The following is a 22,491-nucleotide window of genomic DNA, read 5'->3' as shown; positions in this document are numbered from 1 at the left end:
AACCCAAGGAGAGGTGACTATGAGTGGGCTCCGACTCAACGGCAGTGTTTTACATAGTCCATCACCACAGTCCTAACTTAGGACGCCTAAGGTCTCTGCATGTTATAAACTGTTGGTAACCAAAAGGTTGGCTGTTCAAAGCCACCTAGCCTTGGGACTTGCTGTAACAGTCCGAGGTCCTGTTATGAGAGAATCCCACTAGGTGCTGCTGCCACAGGCCAGTCTGGGGCACAGCTCATATTCCTGTGGCCTCCACGATGGGCGAGGGCCATGCTGAGATACAGCCAAGACAAGCATTGGTTTCGGTCATAGGCTGAGAGCTAGAGCCACTGAAAAGCCAGGGCCCTTGTCCAGACCCCCCCCAGGAGCTAACGTCTCTTCGGAACGGCAACGCCACTGCAGTCTCCTGAGCAAGGGGCGAAGGAGCGCGGCTGGTGCGGTGCCTGAGGCTTCTGATGTGAATCAGAAGGTTGGTGGTTCAAACCCACCAGCTGCTCCATGAGAGACCGATGAGGCAGTCTGCTTCGGACTGCAAGATTTACAGCCTTGGAAACCCCATGAGGGTCGCTGTGAGTCGGAACCGACTGGACGGCAGTGGGCTTGGTTTGTTTCGGTTATAATAAGCATTTAATGGAATATTCCAGAAGCGTGCTAACAGACTCTGGATCTTGCATTACTCACCAGGGCCGCCGTAACAGGCCTGGGACTCCACAACCATGAACCAACTGCGGCCTCCTGTCAAAGATGTGAATCCCTGGCCCTACCCCAAGGGAGCCCACACCTGCTGTAACTGATACCGCGGGGCCTTTCTCTAACAACGGGCTTGGGCCCTGGCATAATTACTTTCCCAGGAAGCACCACTTATCAAAGTTGGTCCTACCCCATTCACGCACATGGGCATCCTGCCTCCTCCCAATAGGACAGGGAGGCAAGAACGGGGTTCTTTCATTCTATAGATTGGGGACCGCCCAATCCGTCAGTGTGTCCTGCTGTGGTAGCTTATGCGTTGCTGGATGCGATGCCACCAGTATCTCCAACACCAATAAGGTGACCCGTGGTGGGCAGGTTTTGTGTGTGTGTGGGGAGCTTCCAGACTAAGACAGACTAGCAAGTAATGCCTGGTAATCTAGCTCCCAAATCAGCCAATTAGCCTTATGGATCACAACAGAACTCTGGTGGGCTCTCACTGCGGACACGTCATCAGATGACTCCCTCGCTGGAGGAGGACACGGTGCTGGGCAGAGGACCACCGAGGGCAAGGGAGCCCCTCCGTGAGATGATGGCACAAGAGCCCCAAGGCTTGAACGCCCTGGAGACGGGGAGGATGACTCGGGGCTGTGCCAACGTGGGGTTCTGCCATACACAAGGTCACCGTGCGTTGGAGTCAACTCTACTGGGAAGCTGAGGTTCCGGGAGCGGGGTGCTTGTCCGAGGCCACGCAGCCACTAAGTGGTGGGGTCAGAATTCCCACAGGGGCTAACAAAGCCTGTGCTCCTAATGCTTCCGGTTCCTCGGTACCCTGAGGCCTTGCTTCCAGCCCTGCTCTATGAGAAAGTGGGCGTGCAATCCCTTTACTCAAAAATGTTTACAGAGCACTTACTGGTGGCACTGTGGTTACAGCACTGAGCTGCTAACCAAAAGGTTAGCGGTTCAAACCCGCCAGCTGTTCCATGAGAGAAAGATGAGGCAGTCTGCTTCACACTCCAAGATTTACAGCCTTGGAAACCCTATGGCGCAGTTCTACTCTATCCTATACGGTCACTATGAGTCAGAGTCAACTCAATTTGGTTTTACAATTTCCTGGAGGCACTGGGGATACAGAAATCACAGTAGTCTTGGAGCTCCCAGGCCAGTGGGGGACACAGCAACATGCAAACAAATTAATGTAGGACTAAGATACAGACTAGGAAGAAAAGCCTGGCAACCTGCTTCCAAAAGTTAGCCAACAAACAGAAATTGCTCCTAAAATAAACGTACCAACACACACTAGATAGATTCCAGCTTGTGACAAGGGTAAGATAAAGCAGGGAAGGGCAACGGGGGTGGGGAGGGGGTTGGAGCTTTGGCGAGCGGCAGTAGGTTACTAAGAGTCAAGCTGAGGCAGGGTGGCCGGGGGGAAACGCGGTGGCTAGGTAAGGTCCCGTCAACTTGGCCGGGCGGCGGGCGGCTGGCGGCCGGCGGCGGTGATGTCCCACGATGGCAGCGGGTCATCAGCTCCGTGGAGGCGTCTACTGTTGGGCAGCTGAGGGGCTGCCTTAGGGACGTGGTCTGCTTCCAGGAAGCTTTGAGGAAGGGCTCTAGCTTTTTGGCACAGTCATCATCTCAGTGGCTGGCCAAGGGGGAAAGCAGGGCCCCTACGTCTGTCTTAGGCTGAGCTCCTTCCGTCCGCATGAGTCCAAATTGGGTAATGTCCTTATTCCCGGGAAAGCAGCAGCAAGGGGTCTGGTGTTTCTGCTGGGTGGTTGCACACCCACCCACCCACCCACCAGTCAGCATGCCTCCCCCAGCGCAGACCAGCACAAGCCGCACCCTGAGACTCAGCAGCCCGACACATGATGGGGTGCCAAGGAGACGCCCCATCGACTGCAGCGGAGGAAATGAGGGGAGCTGGGAGTTGTTGTTGTAAACACCGCAACCCCACCCCGAAAGGAAACACCTGCGGCGGAGGGGGCCCACCCGCTCTAAGTGGCCTCAGATTCCTCTCTGCACCCCTCCCTTCTCCGGATCCCCAACTCCGTCCCCCTCTCTGGGTCCTTAGAACCCTTTCTGGGTCCCTGGTTCCTCCTCTTGGTCCTTGTTCCCCCTAAGTCTCTGTCCCTCTCTCTGGGTCTGTCTACCCCCACTGGGTCCCTGTCCCTCCCTCTAGGTCCGTTATCCCCTCTGGATGGCTGTCCCCATCTCTCCCCGGCTCTGTCCCCCTCTGGGTCTCTGCCCTTTCTTGTCCGGGTCCTTGTCCTCCTTCTCAGGGTCTCTGGCGCCCCGTCTTGCTCGGGGTCTCTGTCCCCCTGTAGCAGAGGGCGGGGTGGGTGTGGGGGCTGAGAGCAGGCCGCGTACACCGCCCCCCGCCCCGTCCCTGCCCCTTCCTGTCCTCTTTGATGCGGCCCCACTTCCTCTGGCAGGAACCCCCGCCCTCGCCGGGCCGGGGTAAAAGACGGGAGGGTGGGCCCGCAGGCAGCCGTAGCGGCTCTTCCTCGCGGCCCTGTCTCCCAACCCTTGTACCAGTGCTGCACCTCGGACCCTGGTACAGGCGTGGGGGACAGGGACCGGGGACCCCTCATCGCCAGGACCTAAAGGACAAAGCTGGCCGGTGGCAGCAGTGAGGCCCGGCTCTGCCGGCTGCGAGGGTCTCTCTCTGTCCCCCGCCCCAAGCCTCCTTCCCTCCTGTCGCTTTCCGTGTCGGTCTGTGGTCTCTCAAACCCCCGCATCTTGTGTCCAGCAAACCTGTCTCCAGCCCGGTATTCCGACCCCCGAACCTGCCGCCACCCAGCCTCCCCCTCAGCTCTCCCGACACCCAGGACCCCCGCGGCTGCCCGGCCGCTTCCTCCTCGCTCCTAACTGGCTCGGGAACTTCTGCCTCCATCCACCTGTCCCTCTGTTGGCGGCCCCACCTCCGGGCTCAAGCTGAGTGGGGATCCAGGCTGGCTGCCACCTGCCCCCAGGCAGACATCCTCCCTTTGTCTTAAGAGGCTGCCAGTACAGAGGAAGCATCCAGAACCTGAGACTTGGGTCCACCCTTGGCCTTGAACTCGGCTCCTTGCTGGCATCTGGGGAGAGACCAGTTCCCTTCTCTGCTGAGGGAGGCCACCTGAGGAAGGGCCCAGGAGACCCTACAGGGCAGAGCCGCCGGGCTTCCCGCTTTTGCTGCTAAGGGGCGAGGGACATGGAGGGCCCAGGCTGAAGGCTAGAGCTCTCCGACGCAGCCAGGAGGGGCCGGGCCGGCCCCAAGCACACCCAGGCCTCAGTCAGGGCCCTGGACCAGAGGTGGGCAGGACCCGGAGCCTCCACCCTCACTTCCTCCCCGGGGACTGGGGTTGGAACTCCCCACGCGGTTGACAACCTGGTTGCATCAGGACCCCAGGTGAGGTGACAGGGGCCAAGAAGAGGGCTGGCGATCCAGAGAACACCAGCACAGACAGGTGGGTTCTGACCCTTCACCCACGAGTGAGCGGTGGGCAGGGCGGGGCTCTGGTCCCGTTCCCACCCTTACTGCCCCCGAGGGTGACAATGGACCTGAACCTCCATGCTGCCTCCTCTACTTTCCAGTGAAGTCTCCTCCAGGGCCCTGAAGGTTCCCACAAGTCAGGCCGGGGGCAGGAGGAAAATACTTTATTGATTTAACTTGGGGGTGGGGCGGCCCTGCCGGCTCAGAACTTCTGGAACTGCTTCTTGGTGCCTGCGGCCTTGGTGACCTTGAGCACATTGAAGCGCACTGTCTTGCTCAGGGGCCGGCACTCGCCCACCGTGACGATGTCGCCGATCTGGACGTCCCTGGGGAAGGGGTGACCAGCAGATCATCAGAAGGTGCCCAGTGACTGAGGACACCCTCCACGGTCTGGCTCCAGATCCCATCTCGCCGCGTGCACTACCCCCGCACCCCAGGTGGCGCTAACGGTTGAGCGCTCAGCTGACTGACGTGGGGGCCCTCTCAGAGGTGCCTCAGGAGAAAGGTAGGACCATCTATCTCTGAAGAATCAACCGCTGATCCCTAACACATGGGGGGGGTGGGGGGGTGGATGTGTGTGTACATACACACCACGAGTCAGTGTGGAGTCAGAGTGGAGTCAGAGTCTCTTCCAGTGCTGACGACCGTCCGCCCCCCCGCCCGCCTTACTTGACAAGACTGGAGGGCCCAAGGGCAGCCGCGAGCTCAAGGCACTCTCCCTGCTCGCTCCCCAAGCCTGCACCCACCCCCACAGCAGCCAGAGGCCCTCTGGGAACAGCCAGGCTAGGTCCCGGATGGCTCCAGCCGCGCATCGCTCCAGCCGCGCCTCCGCCCACACGTCGCCCCTCCCGTCAGGCCCTCCCCACAGACCGACCCACCTGCCCGCTGCCACTTCGCCTGCCCACTGCCTCACCCCCACCCTGTGCTCCCATGAGAGCAGGCCCTCCAACCGCACACCACGCCCGTGGCCGCCTGCCCAAGCTTCCTGTCTGACCAAGTCGACCTGACCTTCTGATCCTAAGACTTCTGCGGCCAGAACGTTTGGGCTTGGGCTTTGCCAGGAATGCCACCCCGGGCAGGTGCCCAGCGCTCACCTGAAGCAGGGGGACAGGTGCACAGACATGTTCTTGTGACGCTTCTCAAAGCGGTTGTACTTGCGGATGTAGTGCAGGTAGTCGCGGCGGATGACGATGGTTCTCTGCATCTTCATCTTGGTCACCACGCCTGGGGAGGAGGGCAGGCTCCGGGTCAGGCTCCAGGGGCCACCCAGGGGATGCTGGGAATTGGCAGGTCGCCATCCGATCTGCCAAGTGGCTCTCCCCCCAGCGCCAGGACGGCCATCCCAAGACCAGGCAGCACCTGCACGTGCCCCCTGGGCCCAGGAGTGCCGCCAACTCCCCTTCGACATCAGGGGCCCAGGTGTTCAAGCCTCAGGGTCTTAGCTACTCCCCCTCCCAACCCCAGTCCAGGCCTCCCTCCAGTCCGGGCCTCCCTGTCCTGTTTCCCTCGGACCCAGAAATCTAAGGCTCCCAGCCGCTCCTCACTCACCAGACAGAATGCGCCCTCGGATGGAGACGTTACCAGTGAAAGGGCATTTCTTATCAATGTAGGTGCCCTCGATAGCCTGAGCACAGAAAACAGCACAGACACAGAACATCAGACAGGCACTTCCGGAGGGAAGGGGGCGTGGCCCCGGAGACACAAACTACAATTCCCAGCAGGCCCCGGGCAGCCATTCATATGTGGGCAGGACACACGTGGAAAGACTAGGGAGTCAATTCTGCTCCTTGTACCTCCTTGGGCGTCTTGAAGCCCAGACCGATGTTCTTGTAATAACGCGGGAGCTTCTCCTTGCTAGTTTCTCCCTGCAGGACCCTTTTTTTGTTCTGGAAGATGGTCGGCTGCTTTTGGTATGCACGCTCGGTCTGCGGGATGAGACGGAAGCCGGTAAGCGTGGGGCAGGCAGGACCCACCAGACGCTCCTGCTCCAAGCGTTAACCCGCCCTTAACCCCAGCTTTTCCAAAGCTGACCCCTCGGATACGCTCCACCTTCAGCATTAACCCCCGACCCCAAAGACCAAGAACCCGCCTCCACCGCTCCGTGCTCCAGGGTAACCCTCCAAGCCACGCACAACCCGAACTCGCCTACAAAGACTCGGTTCTAACTCCGGCATGTCCCAGCATTTACATTCTTAAAACAACCTCCCACCGCCTGCACAACTCACGCCTTACGCTCGAAGAGCAAGAACCACCCCTCTAACACCCCGGACACTTTCAGCAAACATTATTCTCCAAGACACAAGGTCCGCCCGCCCCATCAGAGCGTCGTTCCTAATTTAACATAGTAAGGGGCATAACGGTGGCTTCCCCGATCAGCCCTTAGGACTCAATTATCACAGGATTAACTCCCAAGGTCCGAATCCTCCAGAAAAATCATCCCTTAAACTTAGAATCTTAAGAGGAGAAGTCCTAAAACGCTTGAACTCGCAGTAAGGACCAAGCCCGGGGCCCCGGGATTTACAAAACACCAATCTGAATTTATCCAAACGGGGTCGCCCGGAATTAACCCCTAAACGGGAGCGCAGGGGTCCGGGTTTCCCGAAGCGCCCACGAGGCCCTCGGATAATCCCGCACGTTCAGCCCCAGCCCCGAGCCCGCACCTGAATGTCCGCCATCTTCCCGGCCGCTTGGAAAAAAGAGGGCTGTAGTTGCCTCCGGGTTTCCTTAACGGCTGCGCAGGGGCTCTAGAGGTAGTGACGTAGGGAGGCAGGGCATCCCGGATTTGGGCGGTTCCTCAGGCATCACGCTCATTCCAACCAACCACGCGGCTAGAGGTCTATACGGAAGCGACGGTCCTGTTATCGCGATAATATTACATCATCATATGCCTGTCGTAGTTGGGAGGCGTGGCCAATCTTGGATGCGCCTACGTTATTGCGAGAGCTGTAGAAAGACGGCCATGTTTTTGCGGGGCGTAGGATCTTGTGGGCTTTGGAGAATGGTTGGTCTTGTTTGTCCAAGGTTCAAACTAGATGTGGCGGCGGCCATCTTTGTGCGGGGCGGCCGACAGGCAGGATCTAGGGGCTTGTGCAGCGCGACGACAGTTTTTCTGTTTGAGCAGCGCTGCCTAAATAAAATTTTCTGCGATGGTATAGCCACTGGCCACTTATGGTTTTTGATTATTTTAACTGTGACGTGTGCGACTAACTTGAATTTTTAATTTTAATTACAAATAACTACGTGTGGCTAATGGCTACCATGTTAGACAAGGCTGTAACTGATGAATAATTTCAAAATAGCAAACAAATTTACAAAAACCGTTTCAACGTACAGGCATTGTGCTACTAAGCACATTATTCATTTAGTCCTCACAACAACTCGCTAAAGATGGTTCTGTTAATATTCCCATTTTATTGCTGGGGGCATCCAAGCTCACGGGCTTCAGGTGTCATAGAAATTGAGAAGCAGAGCTGGGATTCGAACCCAGGTAAATGAGGCTCCAGGGTTCTTAATCATGTTATAAAAAAAAACACTATAGCCTTTTATGATATGTTTTCCTTCATTATTCCCTGTGTAGGAGCTCTGGTAGCATAGTGCCTAAGGCACTTGACTGCTAACCGGAAGGCTGGTGGTTCAAACCCACCAGCCACTCCTCGGAAGGTTGGGCAATCTACTTCTGTAATGATACTGCCTCGGAAACCCAAGGAGGGGTCACTATGAGTCGGGGCGACTCGACAGCACATCACAACAACATGTCCTCTTTAGATTCAGCTCACACTTACTGAGCACCTACTGTGATTCAGGCCCTAGGCTGGGCAGTGGTGATGACTAGCTAGTCTCTGGCCAACCCTGGCATCCCCCCACCAGCCAGTTCTTGGAATTTGGCAGGATTTCAAATTCCAGACCTTGGCACTGTAGGTCTGACCTGCCTCTTCCCGTAGTGAAGTCTTGCCCGAATTAACTTGAGGGTTTCCTTGCTGAGCAGTCACTCACTCTAAAAATGCATGTTCAGCCGCTCCTCCCCCTTTGATGGCAGTTACTCTGGTTAGCCCATTTTACAGAAAAGGAGTAGGGCTACTGAGGCTGGGAGCTCCCAGGGTGACACTTTCAGTCAAAGGTAGGCAGGAAATAAGACCAGGGGTCTGAGCCTTAAGCTCTTCTTCACAGATATTGCCTCCTGAATTGGAGAGCAGGTGGGAGAAACGAAAATCTAAAACCCAGGTAGATGTGAGATATGATTTGCTTTGCACTAACCCAAAGATTGGCTGTTCGAACCCACCCAGTGGTGCTGCGGAAAAAAGGCCTGGCGATCGGCCACCATAAAAATCACAGCCAAGAAAACCCCATGGAGGAGTTTTACTCAGTGTCTCTGTACTCTGAGTCAATTCAGTGGCAATGGGTTTGCTGAGGAGGGAGGGAAGGAGAAAGAGAGAGAAACCAAAACCCAAACTCACTGCCGTGGAGTTAAATCCAACTCCTAGTGACCCTGGGTTTCCGAGGCGGTATCACTACAGAAGTAGATTGTGCAGTCTTCCTTCTGTGGAGTGACTGGTGGGTTTCAACTGTCAAATGTTCAAATAAATGCCTTAGGCTCTATGCCACCAGAGCTCCAAATAGACACATAGATATCCCCAAACTAAAACCCCACTGCCCTCAAGGTGAATCTGACTCAGAGCAGCCCCCATTGGATTTCCAAGACTGTAAATCTTTATGGAGGTAGATACCTTCATCTTCCTCCCACAAAACAGCTGGCAGGTTTGAACCGCTTACCTTGTGGTCAGCAGCCACGTCTTAGCCCCTATGCCACCAGATAGGTACAAATATGTATCTATGTATTCACATATATGTAAGGAAGGTTGGGCAATCTACTTCCGTAGTGATACTGCCTCGGAAACCCGAGGAGGGGTCGCTATGAGTTGGGTCTGACTTGACAGCACGTAACAACGGCAACATATGTATATATACATACATATACATATATACATGTATATGCATATACATAGTCTCAGAAGTCTTAATGCATTTTTAAGTTATAATAACTTGAAAAAAAAGTTGCTGCAAAAATTCAATGGAAAGTTTATTTGAATTTCTTTTCACTGACTGGCTTTGTGAATTTTGATAGTAAAACTTAACATTTTTGTTATTTCAGTTCCTCTGAGGATAACATTAAGGGGCAGGGATTTTTCATTTTATGTTTCAGATACTCCTGTGTGTTCCCCTAGTAGTAACTTTATTTTTTAACAAAAGTAATTCCTGGGGTGTCTGGATAATTTGGGAAAGGACTTACCAAACCAGAAGTAGATTGCCTAGTCTTCCTTCTGAGGAGCGGCTGGTGGGTTTGAGCCTCCAGCCTTCTGGTTAGCAGTCAAGTGCCTTAATAATGAAGACAGAGCTTCGAAAAATGGAAAAAGAAAAAAAAAAAAAAAAAAAAAACCCACAGGAAAGCAAAGCAAGACTCACAGTTGCACCTACACTGTGAGGGCTGAACAAACAGAAATTACTTAGAAAAAAGCCTGGAAGGAAGTGCCTACACAGTCCCAGTGGTTTCCTCTCCAGCTGGTGGGATTAGATGTGACTTCCTGTCTGTTTTTTTAAATGCTCAGTATTTTGAAAATGTGCTGAGTAGCTTGTGTGATTTTGATGATAAGGGAAACAGCATAAATAGATATTACTTAGTGGGGCACAGTGAATTACTTAATAGGGCTTTCTATGGACTTCGTGACTCCCACCAGATTACTGGGTGGGACTATGCAAATGTGAGATGTTTGTGGGCCCCCCAGGAGACTGGATAGCTTGCTAATAATGTAAATAAGGTACATGGCACCCTCATGGGGGCAGCCCCATGGAAATAAGGTGTATGCAACTGTGATGTGGGGCTTGGGCAGGTTCGCCCTCTCACCAGCCTTCAAATGAGGCCCCCCCACAGGCCGAGAAGAGGGTTCTCGCTACCATCAAGGCCACAGCAGCAGCGGGAGTGGAGGGTGTCTTTAGACCCGAGACCCCTGTGCTGGCCCTCCCTGGTAGGGAGATGGCAGCAGAGACTGGCACGAGGCAGAGCGGTGGGCTTTCCAGCCACGGAGTGAGGAAGGCACATGCCTTTGGGCAGCCGGCTTGCTGACAGAGTGGGGTGCCTTTTGGGGAGCCTATTGGAAAAGCTAGACTTTTTTTTTTTTTTTTGCTCAAAGAGCTTTGTAGCACTGGCCGGAACAGGACGGAGGCAAAGGCTGGAGAGAAGCATTCAGCAAACGTCCTGGTTGAAGAACTGTATCCTGAGCTAACTTCTGATCCTGAATCATAACTGCTACTTCTCTAATAAACTCTAATAAAACTCATATAGTCTGTCAGCTCTTCGCGGCCACTGGAATTGGTAGGAGACTGGACCTCAGTCTCTTAGGAACCAGCCTCAGGCTGCTGTGGATGGTGATTCTCTGAAGTTAGAGGTCAGAGGGAACACCCCCAGCACCATTTTCCTACTGAGTCTTAAGGGGCGGGCACAACTACGGGGATGGCGATGCCCACAGCTTTCAAACTTTTGATCCTGTCAGGAAATAGATTCTATATTGTGAACAACCCCCATCTCTCTCCATCCGTCCAATTCTCCCTCCTTCCAGGTACCTGAAACCAGTATCTCACAATTCTGCTTTTCACATGATGTTGGTTACATCCCACACCACCATTTCTTTGACCAGCGTTTAAAAAGCCTTGGTGTCCAATGGTGACACTTTGAAGCCATCCCCACTTCTTACTGCTTCAAGCACCATTTCCCTGCCTTTGTCATATTCCACACAACAGCTTTTGGGGTTTCACAGCCAAGTGCTCACGCCAACAGACCCAAAGACACGGCCAGACACACCCATTAACTACTTCTATGGGGTCAAAGTGACCACAGCGACTGTAAAAACAGGAGGAACCTTAGCTGTCTGAGGATGGCCAACTCAGGGTGAGGAGGGCGGACAACTTGCAAGAACGTCACTGTCACCTCACTGTACAAGTAGCCTTCTCACCAGCCCTTCTGTACAAGCAGAAAACTGTTGGGTAGTCGTGTCGTGTCTATTCTTAAAAATAAAAAAATGAACACCATTTTTACAACCTGTTGCCTTTGACGTCAAAGGTTGTTCCCACCCTTGTGGGTGGTGTTGCGACCAGCTTTGGGCTGGGATTCCCATCCATACCTAAGTCCTAAATCATTATATTACCCACCAAGCCTGAGTCCATCCTAAGTCCCCTTTTGATAACTCTATCATCAACTTCCCTTTACTGGTTAAGCCAGTTGCACCGTTCTGGTAGCATAGTGCGTAAGGCACTTGACTGCTAACCAGGAAGCTGGCGGTTCAAACCCACCAGCCACTCCACAGAAGGAAGATGGGGCAATCTACTTCCACAGTGATACTGCCTCGGAAACCCAAGGAGAGGTCGCCGAGTTGGGTCTGACTCAATGGCACATAACTTCCATTACACCTTCAGGGTTGCTCTCCATTAAGATGAGGGTTCAAGCCCACTGTTCACTTCCATAAAGACTAACAGCCTTGGTTGGAAACCCTAGTGGGCAGTTGTACTCCATCCTGGAAAGTCCTAATCAATGATGGCAGTGGGTTCTGCTTCTTGGTTCACATTGTAGTTTAATGTCTATGCCTGTTTTGTACACAAAAGCCCATGGCGTGAGCCTCAAGGGGCGTTGACTAGAAAAGTGGCACCTCCGTACTTTGTAGAATGAAGCTGCTCTATGGCCCCGGGAAACCTGCTCCCCTCACCGGGCACCACAGGGCTCACCCACGCATTGAACATCCCAGAATCATGCTCGACGTGCCCGTTCCTGCCTCCAATGCAGACCGAAGCAACCCTGGCTTCTGGGAAGACTTGTGGCCTGACTGTTTCCCTTTTCACTGCCTTTTATTGTCATGGACCAGCCCCCCCCCCCCCCCCCCCCCGCATCTGTCTGGCTGATACACTGCAAGGACACCAATTTTGTCGATAAACAATTTATTAGCTTTGAATTACAAAACAGGGAACAGCTAGCACGGCAGCGTGGCCCCGTCCCATGTCTGCATTTATAAATACCCTTTTTATAACCCCAGCATTGCCTGGTACACGCAAGCTTTCTGGAACATCTTAACAGCTGCAGAGAATAGTGAAACCATGTGGACTGTTTTCGCAAACGCATGTAGCAGGGCTCACGGGCCAACACTACAAAGGCTGCAACCGTTTCTCCTTTATGCAAACTTCTAACACGCTGTGAACGCCTCAGAGAAACCCACTGCCATCGAGTTGATCCTGACTCTCAGCAAACCCCACTGGGCTTCCAAGGCTGTCAATATTTATGCAAGGAGATTGCCCCACTTTCCTTGTGTGGAATGGCTGGTGGGTTTGAAGTGCTGACCTTCTTTCTGGTTAGGAGCCCAAAGCCTTATCCCTACACCACCAGAGCACCTTCTTTAGGAAAGGCCTTTCTGCACACCGCAGGCTGCCTGTGGGGAGGCCCAGTCCCAGGGCGGCGCTGGAGGAAGGGCGGGCCCAGCCAGTGAGGAAATTGACTGTCTTTATTGGGCTCAGACCAGGAGTCCATGGGTCTTGAGGACCTCTGTGTATTTGTCAATCTTCTTCTCCAAATTCTTCTCGGCCTGTTTCCGTAGCCTCTGTAGGGAGAAGGAATAAGCGATGGGGTCTGGAGCAGCTGCTTGACCCAGGACCACCCCGCACTGACCCCAACGGCACCAGCCACGCCTCAGGCAGTGTCGGCAGAGCCCCCGGGACACCTGCAGACCACCGTGAGGACACATCCCGTGCCCGCCCCGCCAGGCTGCAGAGCCCGCCCCGCCCAGCCCGCCCCTCACCACGAGCTGCTTCTTCTTCCTGTAATGGATCTTGGCCTTCTCCTTCCTCTTCTCCTCCAGGGTGGCTGTCACTGCCTGGTACTTCCACCCCACCTCGTGTGCTAGGCGGCCCAGGTAGGCAAACTGGGGGCACAGGGAGATGTGTAAGCACATCCAGGAGTTCCTACCAGGCTCTAAATCCTAGGGCTCCAGGGAACCACGGCAAGGCCTGCTTGACTTCACCCAAACCGTCCCCAGGCACCCACCCGAGGGGCGGCCCCCGGCCTGGCATCAGCTGAGCCGTCGGCATTCTCGGCAGCGCCCAGGGCATCCGCAGACCATCGTGAGTAAAGCCATCATCTGCCAGGGTGTCAGGGACACGGCCTCCCCTCCCCTCCCCACTCGCCCCCCAGGAACAGAGCTCACCTTCCGTGTGGGCTTGAGGCGCACGACCTTGAGGGCAGCAGGAACCACCATCCGCTTTTTCTGGGAGGGAACGAGGGGTTAGTGTCCTGGGTGGGTGGGCGGGGGACGGACAGGCCTGAGGCCCAGAAGGGCGTCTCAGCCAGGGCTGTTCTCACGAGGGTCAAACAATGTAGGTAGGTCGTTAAGGAACATCACAGACGCCGGGGCACGTGGGGCACAGGGGCCGCTCTGGCTCACCTTGTCGTAGGGTGGCGGGATCCCGTCAAACACCTTGAGGCGGTCCAGGGCAGCCTGGCCTCGCTTGGTCTTGTGCGGCAGCATGCCTGGGGACAGCGGGCGGTGCTCAGGGGGCGTCCTCTCTTCACCCCACCCCCGGCCCCAGGGGACAGACGGGTGGCCTCAGATGGTAGTGCATGTGAGGTTATCTCACGGTTGGGAAACTCGAACATAGTGGGATGAGTGTCATCACTGGCCACGCCCACCCATGCAGCCCCCAGGCCCCGCTCACCTCGCACCGTGCGCCAGAAGATGCGGCTGGGGGCTCGGAAGTGGTAGGGGCCCCGGGACGGGTTGGTGTTCATCCGCTTCCGCAGGAAGGCCAGGTACTTCACTGTGTGTGTGTGGGGGGGGGCACACGTGAGGCCAAGGTGACCAGACCAACCTGCCCCAGTCACAGCCAACTCCTCCCACAAGCACCAGACACAGTCACCTCCCACCACCAAGCACCTGCAGGCTGACCCGCCCAGCCCTCCCCCTGCAGCCTAACTTACACTTGTTTCTGTAGAAATTGCCAGAAATGTTGATGCCCTCGCAGCGTACTACTACCACCTTCCGCCCTAGTGGAAAGTGACGCAGGAGAGAAAGGTTAGGAGGGTCTCAGGGCACCACCGGAGGGCGCCCCTCAACTAACACCTGGCGAGCTGCCCAGTCACTGAAGGCGGCTCCTTGCTGTGGAGCCCCGCCCACAACAGCCGGAGAGCAACCTGGGGTCCCAAGAACATGGCAGTGCTGGGCTAGACTCCCGCTCCACTGACACCAGCCCAAGGGCAGCCACCATCTCGGCCCTGAGGCGTGCGCCCTGCTGGTCTCAGAGCGGTGCATGGAGGTGGTCTCACGGTCGCGAGACTCAAACGAAAGATGGTGTTTGCGGCTCATCACTGACCTGCAGGGGGCACCAACGGCTGGGGGTGGCAGCGGGCACTTACCCAGCAGCACCTGCTTGGCCACGATGGCCGCCAGGCGGCCCAGGAGATGGCCTCTGCCATCGAGCACCAGGACCTGGGGAGACGGGAGGGGTTAGAGGGCTCAGCGGCACCCACTGCCCCGACTCTCCAACCACCACCCCTTCCACCCCTCTCGCTTCCGCCCTGCCCCCTGTGTCCAGCAGCATCCCAGCCCCATTTCAGAGAGAAAAACGCTAAGAGGTCAGGATTCCAGTCCGTGAGCAGCTCTGCCACTACAGCTAAGAACTGCCCTCACATCAGTTTCAGTTGGAAAGAAACGGAACTCGTACTGCAATTATTCCCTGGTAACAGCTAACAAAATCCCGACAGATCCTAATCACCTCAAAGACGACACTTCCACTGGCCACTTCATAGCAAAGCAAAACTCAGGTTCCGAGGGTGCTGGCCTCTACAGTCCCCGGTAAACTGAAATACTAAACCCAAGCTCCCTACTGATGATGTATCATTCTTATTAAATATCATCGTGACCATGGAATTGAAAAGCCCCAGCTACACAACCTGGTTCAAACCCACTAGCAGTTCTGTGGATGAAAACACTAATAGCCCTCCATAAAGATTACCATCCTTGAACCCCTAGCGGGCCCTGTCTTACAGGGTCAGTGTGAGTCGGAATATATACGACGGCAACGTGTTTGGTTTCGAATTATACACGTAGTGATCGCAAGGCGGCCACTGAGCCGACCCCGACATCTAAAGACAATCCCCCCGCGGGTTTTCCGCGAAGCATCTCTAGCTTTCCACGCGGCATCTTCCTCACCTGCAAAATGAGGCTAACACCTCCCCTTCAAGGCTTTCCTAACAATCACCAGGACCCCGCTATCGATCGCAGGCCCGCAAGCCCAGATACTGCAACCATCTGCCTGCCTCCAAAACTTGGTTCTAGTCTCCCAACAGATCAATGACAGGAAATTAACAAGGAAACTCTCTCCCGAACCATCCTCTTCTTTATCTAACAAAACACTACATTAAGAGCCGGAAAACAAGAGCTAAGCTTCAATTGTGCCCCCTCCCCCCAGCCTCCCCGCGAAAAGGACTGAGGCCCAAGGATGCTTCCAGCTGGGGCGCCCTGACCCTCTAGCGCCATTAGCAAGAAAACAGTAAATGCAATTCTGAAGGTCCAGTAGGCAGCTCTCCCGGACGTGGCTTCGTATCCAAAATTCCCGGGACTGCAGAGAACCACGAGTGAAGCAGTCCATAGACCAAAAGATGGAGATGACCTCCACTTTTGTTCCCGGAAGTGCCAATGAGCCGGTTTCCAGCGGGCCGGGCGACAACGGCCCGCACTGAGCCTTCCCTGGGCTTCTCATCCCCCGAGGCAGCCCAGCCGACCTCCGCGTACTCCCAGGATCCCAACCTCCCGAAATAGAAGGGAGACCCAGTTACAAAGTACGTATGTTTTTCCTGGAAATTCCCACCATCACTGCTCCAGCAGGAATGAAACACGGCATCTTAGCCAGTCCGACGCAGGCTTACGCGCAGACCCGACTTCCCTCATTCCCCGCGTTAGATTTTCCTAGATCCCTTAAAGCCCTTCTTTTCTGTTCAATTATCAGTCTTGGACTCCACAACCCACTCACGAAAAAAAAGAAACTTCAGCCCTGACCTAGACTGGAAGCCATTTGACCGCATGGTGCCCCGACCCGCGCGAAGCCCGCACCTGCCCCTCCGCCATCTTCGGCAGCCGCCTGGGAAAGAAGGAGACGCAGGCGCAGGGTTTCTTATCCCCTGAAACAGGGGCGGAGGAAGTGACGCAAAAGAGGCTTCCTGCTTTTTAATTGGTTAAAGTCATGTGCTCACCTGCGACGCCCACCTGAGGACGGATCGTCTTCAGACTATCCAATCCGGTTAGTGTTCCGTTCGGATCTCTGCGGCCATGGTTGTGCGGGGCGAGAGATCACGTGGGGCGTGGAGGCGACTTGGCTGGGTCGACCATATTTTTGAGGGGCTGTTAATCCCGCCCCCCTCCCGCGTTTGAGAGGACTGGCGCCATCACCCGGAGACGAGTGAAGGCTGCAGGACACGTGGTCCCGCCTTTCTTCGCTCCGTCTAGTCTAGGGGTTAGGATTCTGGTGCTTGGTCGGTCGTCCTTGAGACCTGGACAAACCTGCCTTGGACTCATAGTCTCCGTCTGTAGATCAGAGAGAGGTGATTTCCCCTTTTACTTCCAAGAGTGCAGAAGTGATGAATTCTAGGTGCTAGGGCTGCACCAAACGATATCGTATCCTCCAAAGATCTGCTCGATTTCTGAATTTAGCTTGGGGCGTGTCCTTTGCCTCCTCCACCCCACCTTCCAAAAACTGACTCGTGATAATCCCAATGCCTTTTGAGTGCTCCGGTACCTCTCATCGCTCCCCCTCTATTCTCTGCCCTTCAGAGTCCTGGTTTCTGCATTAAGAGCTAACCCTTCCCCTCTCACAACTCTCTCAGCTTCCCTAGTACCCCCAGGCCAGATTCCAAGGTCTGCAGCCCTCTTTACGGAGCCCCTTCTGATTTCTAGGGCCACTGCCCTCTCTCCTTCCCCCTCCCCAGCCCCTGGTCACTCTGCTTCAGCCCCAGGATCCTATACTCTTTTCCTTCCAGGCTTTGCATGCGTGCGCTGTTTTTGCCTGCAACCCCTTCCGTCAAAAACTCCCACTTCTCCAAGTACCAAGTCCTCTCCTCCAGAGAGCCCCCCCTGCCCATCCCAGACTGGGTCAGCTGCCTCCTGGGGCTCTCCCAATGCCTGCGTTACCATTAAAGCTTGTCACGCTCCCCTAGGGCTCTCCCATGTAGGCTAGGCTGGGGGGGTCTGACTCCCATCTCTAAGTCAACATTGCCCAGCAGCTCTGGCCCTAGGCCTCTGGAGGCCTCAGAAGATGCGTGTTGGACAAAGCAATACATTAACTGCACAACCAAGGCGCTGAAAGCCAAACGCGCCCCCACACACCCACAGACGGGCCCAGGCAGAGCTGGTAGAAAAGAGGATTTATATACAACTTGATGACAATGAGGGCTTTGTACAGACGGCTTCCCGGTGGGCTCAGGGCGAGGTTGGGTTCTGGTGTTGTCTCCATCCTGGCGAGAGATCCAGAGGAGTTGGGGGCCGAGGACGGGCCCGTGTCCTGGCTGTGTGTCCTCTGGCAGGCAACGCCCCTCTCTGGGCCTCAGCGTCCTCCTCTGTAAAATGGGTTGATAGGATGGATGGACCAGCGCCTTTCACGCTCAGGCAACGCCTGGCCAAAGAACTCTCGCGATGAAGGAAAAGTCTACGCCTACCTGATTCAACAGGGCAGCCAACAGCTACGTGGCGTTACTGAGCTGACACGTGGCCGATGCAACTCAAGAACTGGATTTTTTTTTTAATCTACTTGGATTTAATTTAAATTTAAGTCACTAATAATGCTCAGAAATCAAGACTGAAAGAAAAAAAAGCTAAAGTTAGAAACTAACCTGAGCTGAATTCTGTTTGGAAAACCTTAAAGTATGTTTGGAACTACTTGGGCTTGTGAATTGGCTTTTACAACGTTAATTTCATGAACTATAAATGCAGACCCAGTGTTTCTGATGAAAAGTTAGTTGAAGATTAAAAAAAAAACCCACTGCCATCCAGTTGATCGGGACTCATTAGGACGGAGTAGAACTGCCCATCGGATTTCCAGGGCTGTAAATCTTTATGGAAACAGACTGCCTCATCTTTCTCTCACATGATGGCTGGTGGGTTACGACCTGCTGACCTTTTGGTTAGCAGCCAGATGCTTTAACAACTGCTCCATCAGAGCTTAAATGAATGGAGATGTCGGGGGAAATTTTCAATCGCACGTCCGGCTTAGGTTCAGCTTCCGTTGGAAGGCGGTGCTCTAAGCCTGTTTGTGTGTCACTTCACATAACCCTACAGAGACCCTTTGGGGACAGACTGTTGTTGGAGCCTGTGAACCGACGAGGAAACTGAGGCAGAGACTGAAGGACTAAGGGATACAGGTGCCAGAACCAGACAGCATGGATTCAAACGCTGGCTCTGACAACTCGCAAGCTGTGTGACTTTTGGCAAATTATTTACCTCTCTGTGCCTCGGTGTCAGCCTCTCAGGGTATCTGTGGCAACTAATGCGTTAATCTCAGAACACCGGGCACAAAGCCTGAGTTGCTAACTATGTGAGTGAGGACTGTGGGCTGAGGCCCTGCCTCCTGCTACCACAGCCAGTCCCCACACTCTTCCCATGACTCCCCGCTGCCCTGGGCAGGAAGTCCTGACTCCCTGGCCTGGCCTGGCTGTTGTTGTTGTTATGTGCCGTCGAGTCGGCCCTGACTCATAGGGACCCCTCCTTGGGTTTCCGAGGCGGTATCACTACGGAAGTAGGATTGCCCAACCTTCCTTCCGAGGAGTGGCTGGTGGGTTTGAACCGCCAGCCTTCTGGTTAGCAGGCAAGTGTCTTAGCCACTATGCTACCAGAGCTCCTTGGCCTGGCCTGGCAGTCCCCTGATTTTTCTGTTTGGCTCACTCCTGTACAAGAAGCAATCCCTCTTTTTCACTGCTCTAGGCTGGGCCACGTCACCCAAACTCGGAACTCCCTACAGTCCCCTGGACCTGTCCCCTCCTCTTCATTCAGATAATGCCAGCTCAGGTCTCAGCCTCTCTGCCCGTCATGCCAGCCTCCTCCCTGGCCTCCCGATCAGTCCCCCAGGCGTTGCCTCTGTTCACAGCCCTCCTGTGGCGTCCCCACCACCACCACGACCACCACGCACACAGCCCAGCATCCTGCGCCCGGCATTCCAGGCCCCACAGGACACGAAAGACTCACCAAGACGAGGTTTCAGCCCGGTCAGCACTCCACAAGCTGCAGGAACAGCCCGTCCCGGGGACCGAAGGCGAGAGGCACCTGGGACGCCCGCAGAGTTAGTTGCCAGGCTGTCCAGGACATCCTGTCACCCCCATGCCCTCCCCACGGCCTCTGCCCACCCTGGGGCTCACCTGTTTTGTAGGGCGGGGCGTTCTCTGCCAGCTCTTCGCCGGTGCAGGCGCCAGGCGGCGGTGAGCAGGACCAGGACGGCCAGGGGCAGCAGCAAGAGAAACAGCAGCTGGTGCTGAGGGGCTGGCAGGGCCGTGGCTCCCAGGGCTGTGGCCCCCAGGGCCCGAGGACTCTGCGGGGGCAGCAAGGTGGAGGGGTCTGGAGGGAGAGAAGAGACTGGGTGGATGAGAAGGGCCAAGGCCAGGGAAGGAAAAAAGGCCAGCCTCGTGGGCAGCTTCCTTGCCTCTCTGGCCTCAGTTTCCCCATCTGTAAAATGGGAGTAATGACCGTCCCAACCTCATGAGGTTGTCATGAGATGTCAGTGCTCAGGACACTGTCTGGCACCTTGCAGGCGTGCAGCTGACGTCATAAACAGCCATGTGTGTGTTTTTTTTTTAATGCATTTTATTGAAATATATGGATAGTGCAATACACAAAACTAAAGTGACATGGGTCAATGCATATTTTTTTTTGCAGTGTTCCCTCCCCTCCCCTCCCCTCCCACACCTGGCAACCAACAAAGAACGTTTCCCTCCATATATAAGCCTTTCCTTGACCCTCCACAACAATGAACTAATAGTAGATTTGTCTTTCTGTGATTGACCGATTTCATTCAGCATAATGCCCTCCAAGTTCATCCTTATTGTGCGGTGTTTTGCAGACTCTACATTATTCTTCAGCACTGCATAGCATTCCATTGTGTGTGTACCATAGCTTGGTCATCCACCCTTCCGCTGATGGGCACGTAGGTTGTTTCCATCTTTTTGCTGTTGTAAATAGTGCTGTGATGAACATGAGCGTGCATGTATCTGTTCCTACCTGGCTCTCACTTCTCCAGCATATATACCTAGTAATGGGATTGCTGGGTCAAATGGTATCTCCAATTCCAACTTCCTAAGGAATCACCATATCGCTTTCCACAGTGGTTGTATCACTTCACAGTCCCACCAGCAGTGTATGAGAGTCCCAATCTCTCCACATCCCCACCAGCATTTGTTATTTCTGTCTCGTTGAACCTTGCCATCAGTGCTGGGGTGAGACAGTATATCTCATTGTTGTTTTGATTTGCATCTCTCTGATGGCCAGTGATCGTGCGCATCTCTTCACGTATTAGCTGGCCACCTGAATATTCTCCTTAGTGAAGTGTCTATTCATGTCTTCTGCCCATTTTTCAACTGGATTGTTAATTCCTTTGATGTTGAGGCGTCGGAGTTTTCCATCAATCTTAGAGATAAGTTCCTTGCCAGATATGTAATTATCCACAAATATGAATTTGTTGCTGTCATTTTTGTCATATGCTGTTTCATGGTGTTGATTTCTTTGTTCCATATAATCTTCTAGGCTGAACTCATTTTGCTTACGAATCATGTTATCACTTCCTTCATTGCTATTGTTTTAGTATTTGCTGAATATTTATGCTGGTCCTCTTTTTTATTTTGATGTGAGGGTTTATCATTTTTCTTTGAGGTTACCCTGTGATTTATAGTTTTCGTCCCAAGTTTAGAACAGTCCATTCTATCTTGTAGTTGTCTTGACTTCCCTACCATCTAGAAGTTCTGTAATGACAGTTTTTTTCCCTCTTTATGGTTTGTAGCTGTCCTAACTTGTCAGTTGGTGTCTCTGGTTTCCTGTTTACAATCTTGTAGGCTTATTTACTTTGGATACTTCCATAGAGCTGGGTTGGTTTCTGGGTTATATCATCATGTGTGTTAATGGTCAGTTGTTGGCATAAATAGCCATGTTTTTAAAAGCTGTTGGGTCAGTTCTGACTCATGGTGACCCCATGTGTGTAAGAGAAACATGCGCTTCGTCAGGTTTTCACAGGCTGACTTTGGGGCGGTAACTCCCCAGGCCCTTGTAAGGCCTCTCTGGGTGGATTCGAGCCTCCAACCTTTCCGTCAGCAGCTGAGTTGCTGTTAGTTGCTGTTCAGTTGACTCTCACCATGGCGACCCTGTGTGTGTTGGAGCAGAACTGCCCTCCTCAGCAGTGGGTGTGGTTTGGGCTTTGCTCCCATAAAGACTGACAGCCTTGGAGACCCTGTGGGGCAGTTCCACTCTGTCCTCTAGGGGCGCTGTGGGTCAGAATTGACTTGACAGGAACTGAGTTTTGTTTGCTTGTTTTTCCCTGACTTCCCGTCCCATCCTTCCCCCTCGCCCCCTCCTACACTCAGCTCCTGCCACTCTGCTCTCCATGTTCCTTACACACAGGCAGGTTTCTGCCTCAGGGCCTTTGCACTGGCTGTTCCCTTGTTTCCAAGGTTCAATCACTTTCCAGCCCATCTCCTATTTTAATTCCTCCCGCCCTCCCCCAGGACTCATTATGCTCAGATATTGTCTTATTTATTTATCTGTTTCCCTCACTGTCCCTGATTTGCATATCAGCCTCAGAGGGTAGGGACCTTGCTCTGGTTCCTAACAGTGCCAGGCACATAGAAGATGCTCAGTAAGACGTGAAAGAAATGACTGGCCAATCCACCTAAATACAAATGATACAAACAGCTCCTAGAAAGGCAGAAGTTGACAAAAATAGAATTAGGGTGGGAGGTTTGTTAAAAGCCCTCTCAGCACTTGACAGACCTGCTGCACAAAGCCTGAACAATACTCCTTGGGTTTCTGAGGCGGTATCACTATGGAAGTAGATTGCCCAACCTTCCTTCTGAGGAGTGGCTGCTGGGTTTGAACCGCCAGCCTCCTGGTTAGCAGTCAAGTGCCTTAGGCACTGCACCACCAGAGCTCCTACCTTCACAGAAGCAAAGCCCAAACCAAACCCAGTGCCTGGAGGGGATTCTGACCCACAGCGCCCCTAGAGGACAGAGTGGAACTGCACCACAGGGTCTCCAAGGCTGTCAGTCTTTATGGGAGCAA

The 22,491-nt window shown here is 54.2% G+C and overlaps 3 protein-coding genes and 5 non-coding genes across 8 annotated transcripts in view; all 8 read right to left on the bottom strand.

Annotated features, from left to right (window-relative positions):
• Nucleotides 1–4,364: 4,364 nt before the first annotated feature.
• Nucleotides 4,365–6,837, bottom strand: RPS11 (ribosomal protein S11). Its single transcript, XM_007942840.2, has 5 exons — nucleotides 6,823–6,837; nucleotides 5,956–6,087; nucleotides 5,711–5,786; nucleotides 5,257–5,386; nucleotides 4,365–4,488 (listed from the first exon to the last, which is right to left on the bottom strand). Exons 1-5 carry the CDS (start codon nucleotides 6,835–6,837, stop codon nucleotides 4,365–4,367), a joined length of 477 nt encoding a protein of 158 aa, XP_007941031.1.
• Nucleotides 6,838–12,708: 5,871 nt separating this feature from the next.
• Nucleotides 12,709–16,314, bottom strand: RPL13A (ribosomal protein L13a). Its single transcript, XM_007942837.2, has 8 exons — nucleotides 16,300–16,314; nucleotides 14,604–14,676; nucleotides 14,169–14,234; nucleotides 13,907–14,008; nucleotides 13,636–13,721; nucleotides 13,399–13,458; nucleotides 12,994–13,116; nucleotides 12,709–12,795 (listed from the first exon to the last, which is right to left on the bottom strand). The coding sequence occupies exons 1-8, from the start codon at nucleotides 16,312–16,314 to the stop codon at nucleotides 12,709–12,711; spliced, it is 612 nt and encodes a 203-aa protein (XP_007941028.1).
• On the bottom strand, nucleotides 12,865–12,947 carry LOC122150170. Its single transcript, XR_006163522.1, has one exon. It is a non-coding gene; the product is annotated as a small nucleolar RNA SNORD35 (small nucleolar RNA).
• LOC122150169 lies at nucleotides 13,255–13,337 on the bottom strand. The gene has a single exon (XR_006163521.1). It is a non-coding gene; the product is annotated as a small nucleolar RNA SNORD35 (small nucleolar RNA).
• On the bottom strand, nucleotides 13,527–13,600 carry LOC122150168. Its single transcript, XR_006163520.1, has one exon. It is a non-coding gene; the product is annotated as a small nucleolar RNA SNORD34 (small nucleolar RNA).
• Nucleotides 13,792–13,874, bottom strand: LOC122150166. Its single transcript, XR_006163518.1, has one exon. It is a non-coding gene; the product is annotated as a small nucleolar RNA Z195/SNORD33/SNORD32 family (small nucleolar RNA).
• LOC122150167 lies at nucleotides 14,480–14,563 on the bottom strand. The gene has a single exon (XR_006163519.1). It is a non-coding gene; the product is annotated as a small nucleolar RNA Z195/SNORD33/SNORD32 family (small nucleolar RNA).
• Nucleotides 16,315–17,661: 1,347 nt separating the features above from the next.
• FLT3LG (fms related receptor tyrosine kinase 3 ligand) overlaps nucleotides 17,662–22,491 on the bottom strand; it is a 19,206-nt gene continuing 14,376 nt past the window's right edge. The window contains 4 exon segments of the mRNA XM_007943012.1: nucleotides 17,662–17,723; nucleotides 17,726–17,798; nucleotides 19,590–19,621; nucleotides 19,624–19,785. Coding sequence (XP_007941203.1) covers nucleotides 17,662–17,723; nucleotides 17,726–17,798; nucleotides 19,590–19,621; nucleotides 19,624–19,785 — 329 coding nt within the window.

Source organism: Orycteropus afer, unplaced genomic scaffold (genome assembly GCF_000298275.1).
Source record: "Orycteropus afer afer isolate SDZICR_OR568_19922 unplaced genomic scaffold, OryAfe1.0 scaffold00099, whole genome shotgun sequence".
NCBI lineage: Eukaryota > Metazoa > Chordata > Mammalia > Tubulidentata > Orycteropodidae > Orycteropus > Orycteropus afer.
This window is presented reverse-complemented; position numbering and strand designations above follow the sequence as displayed.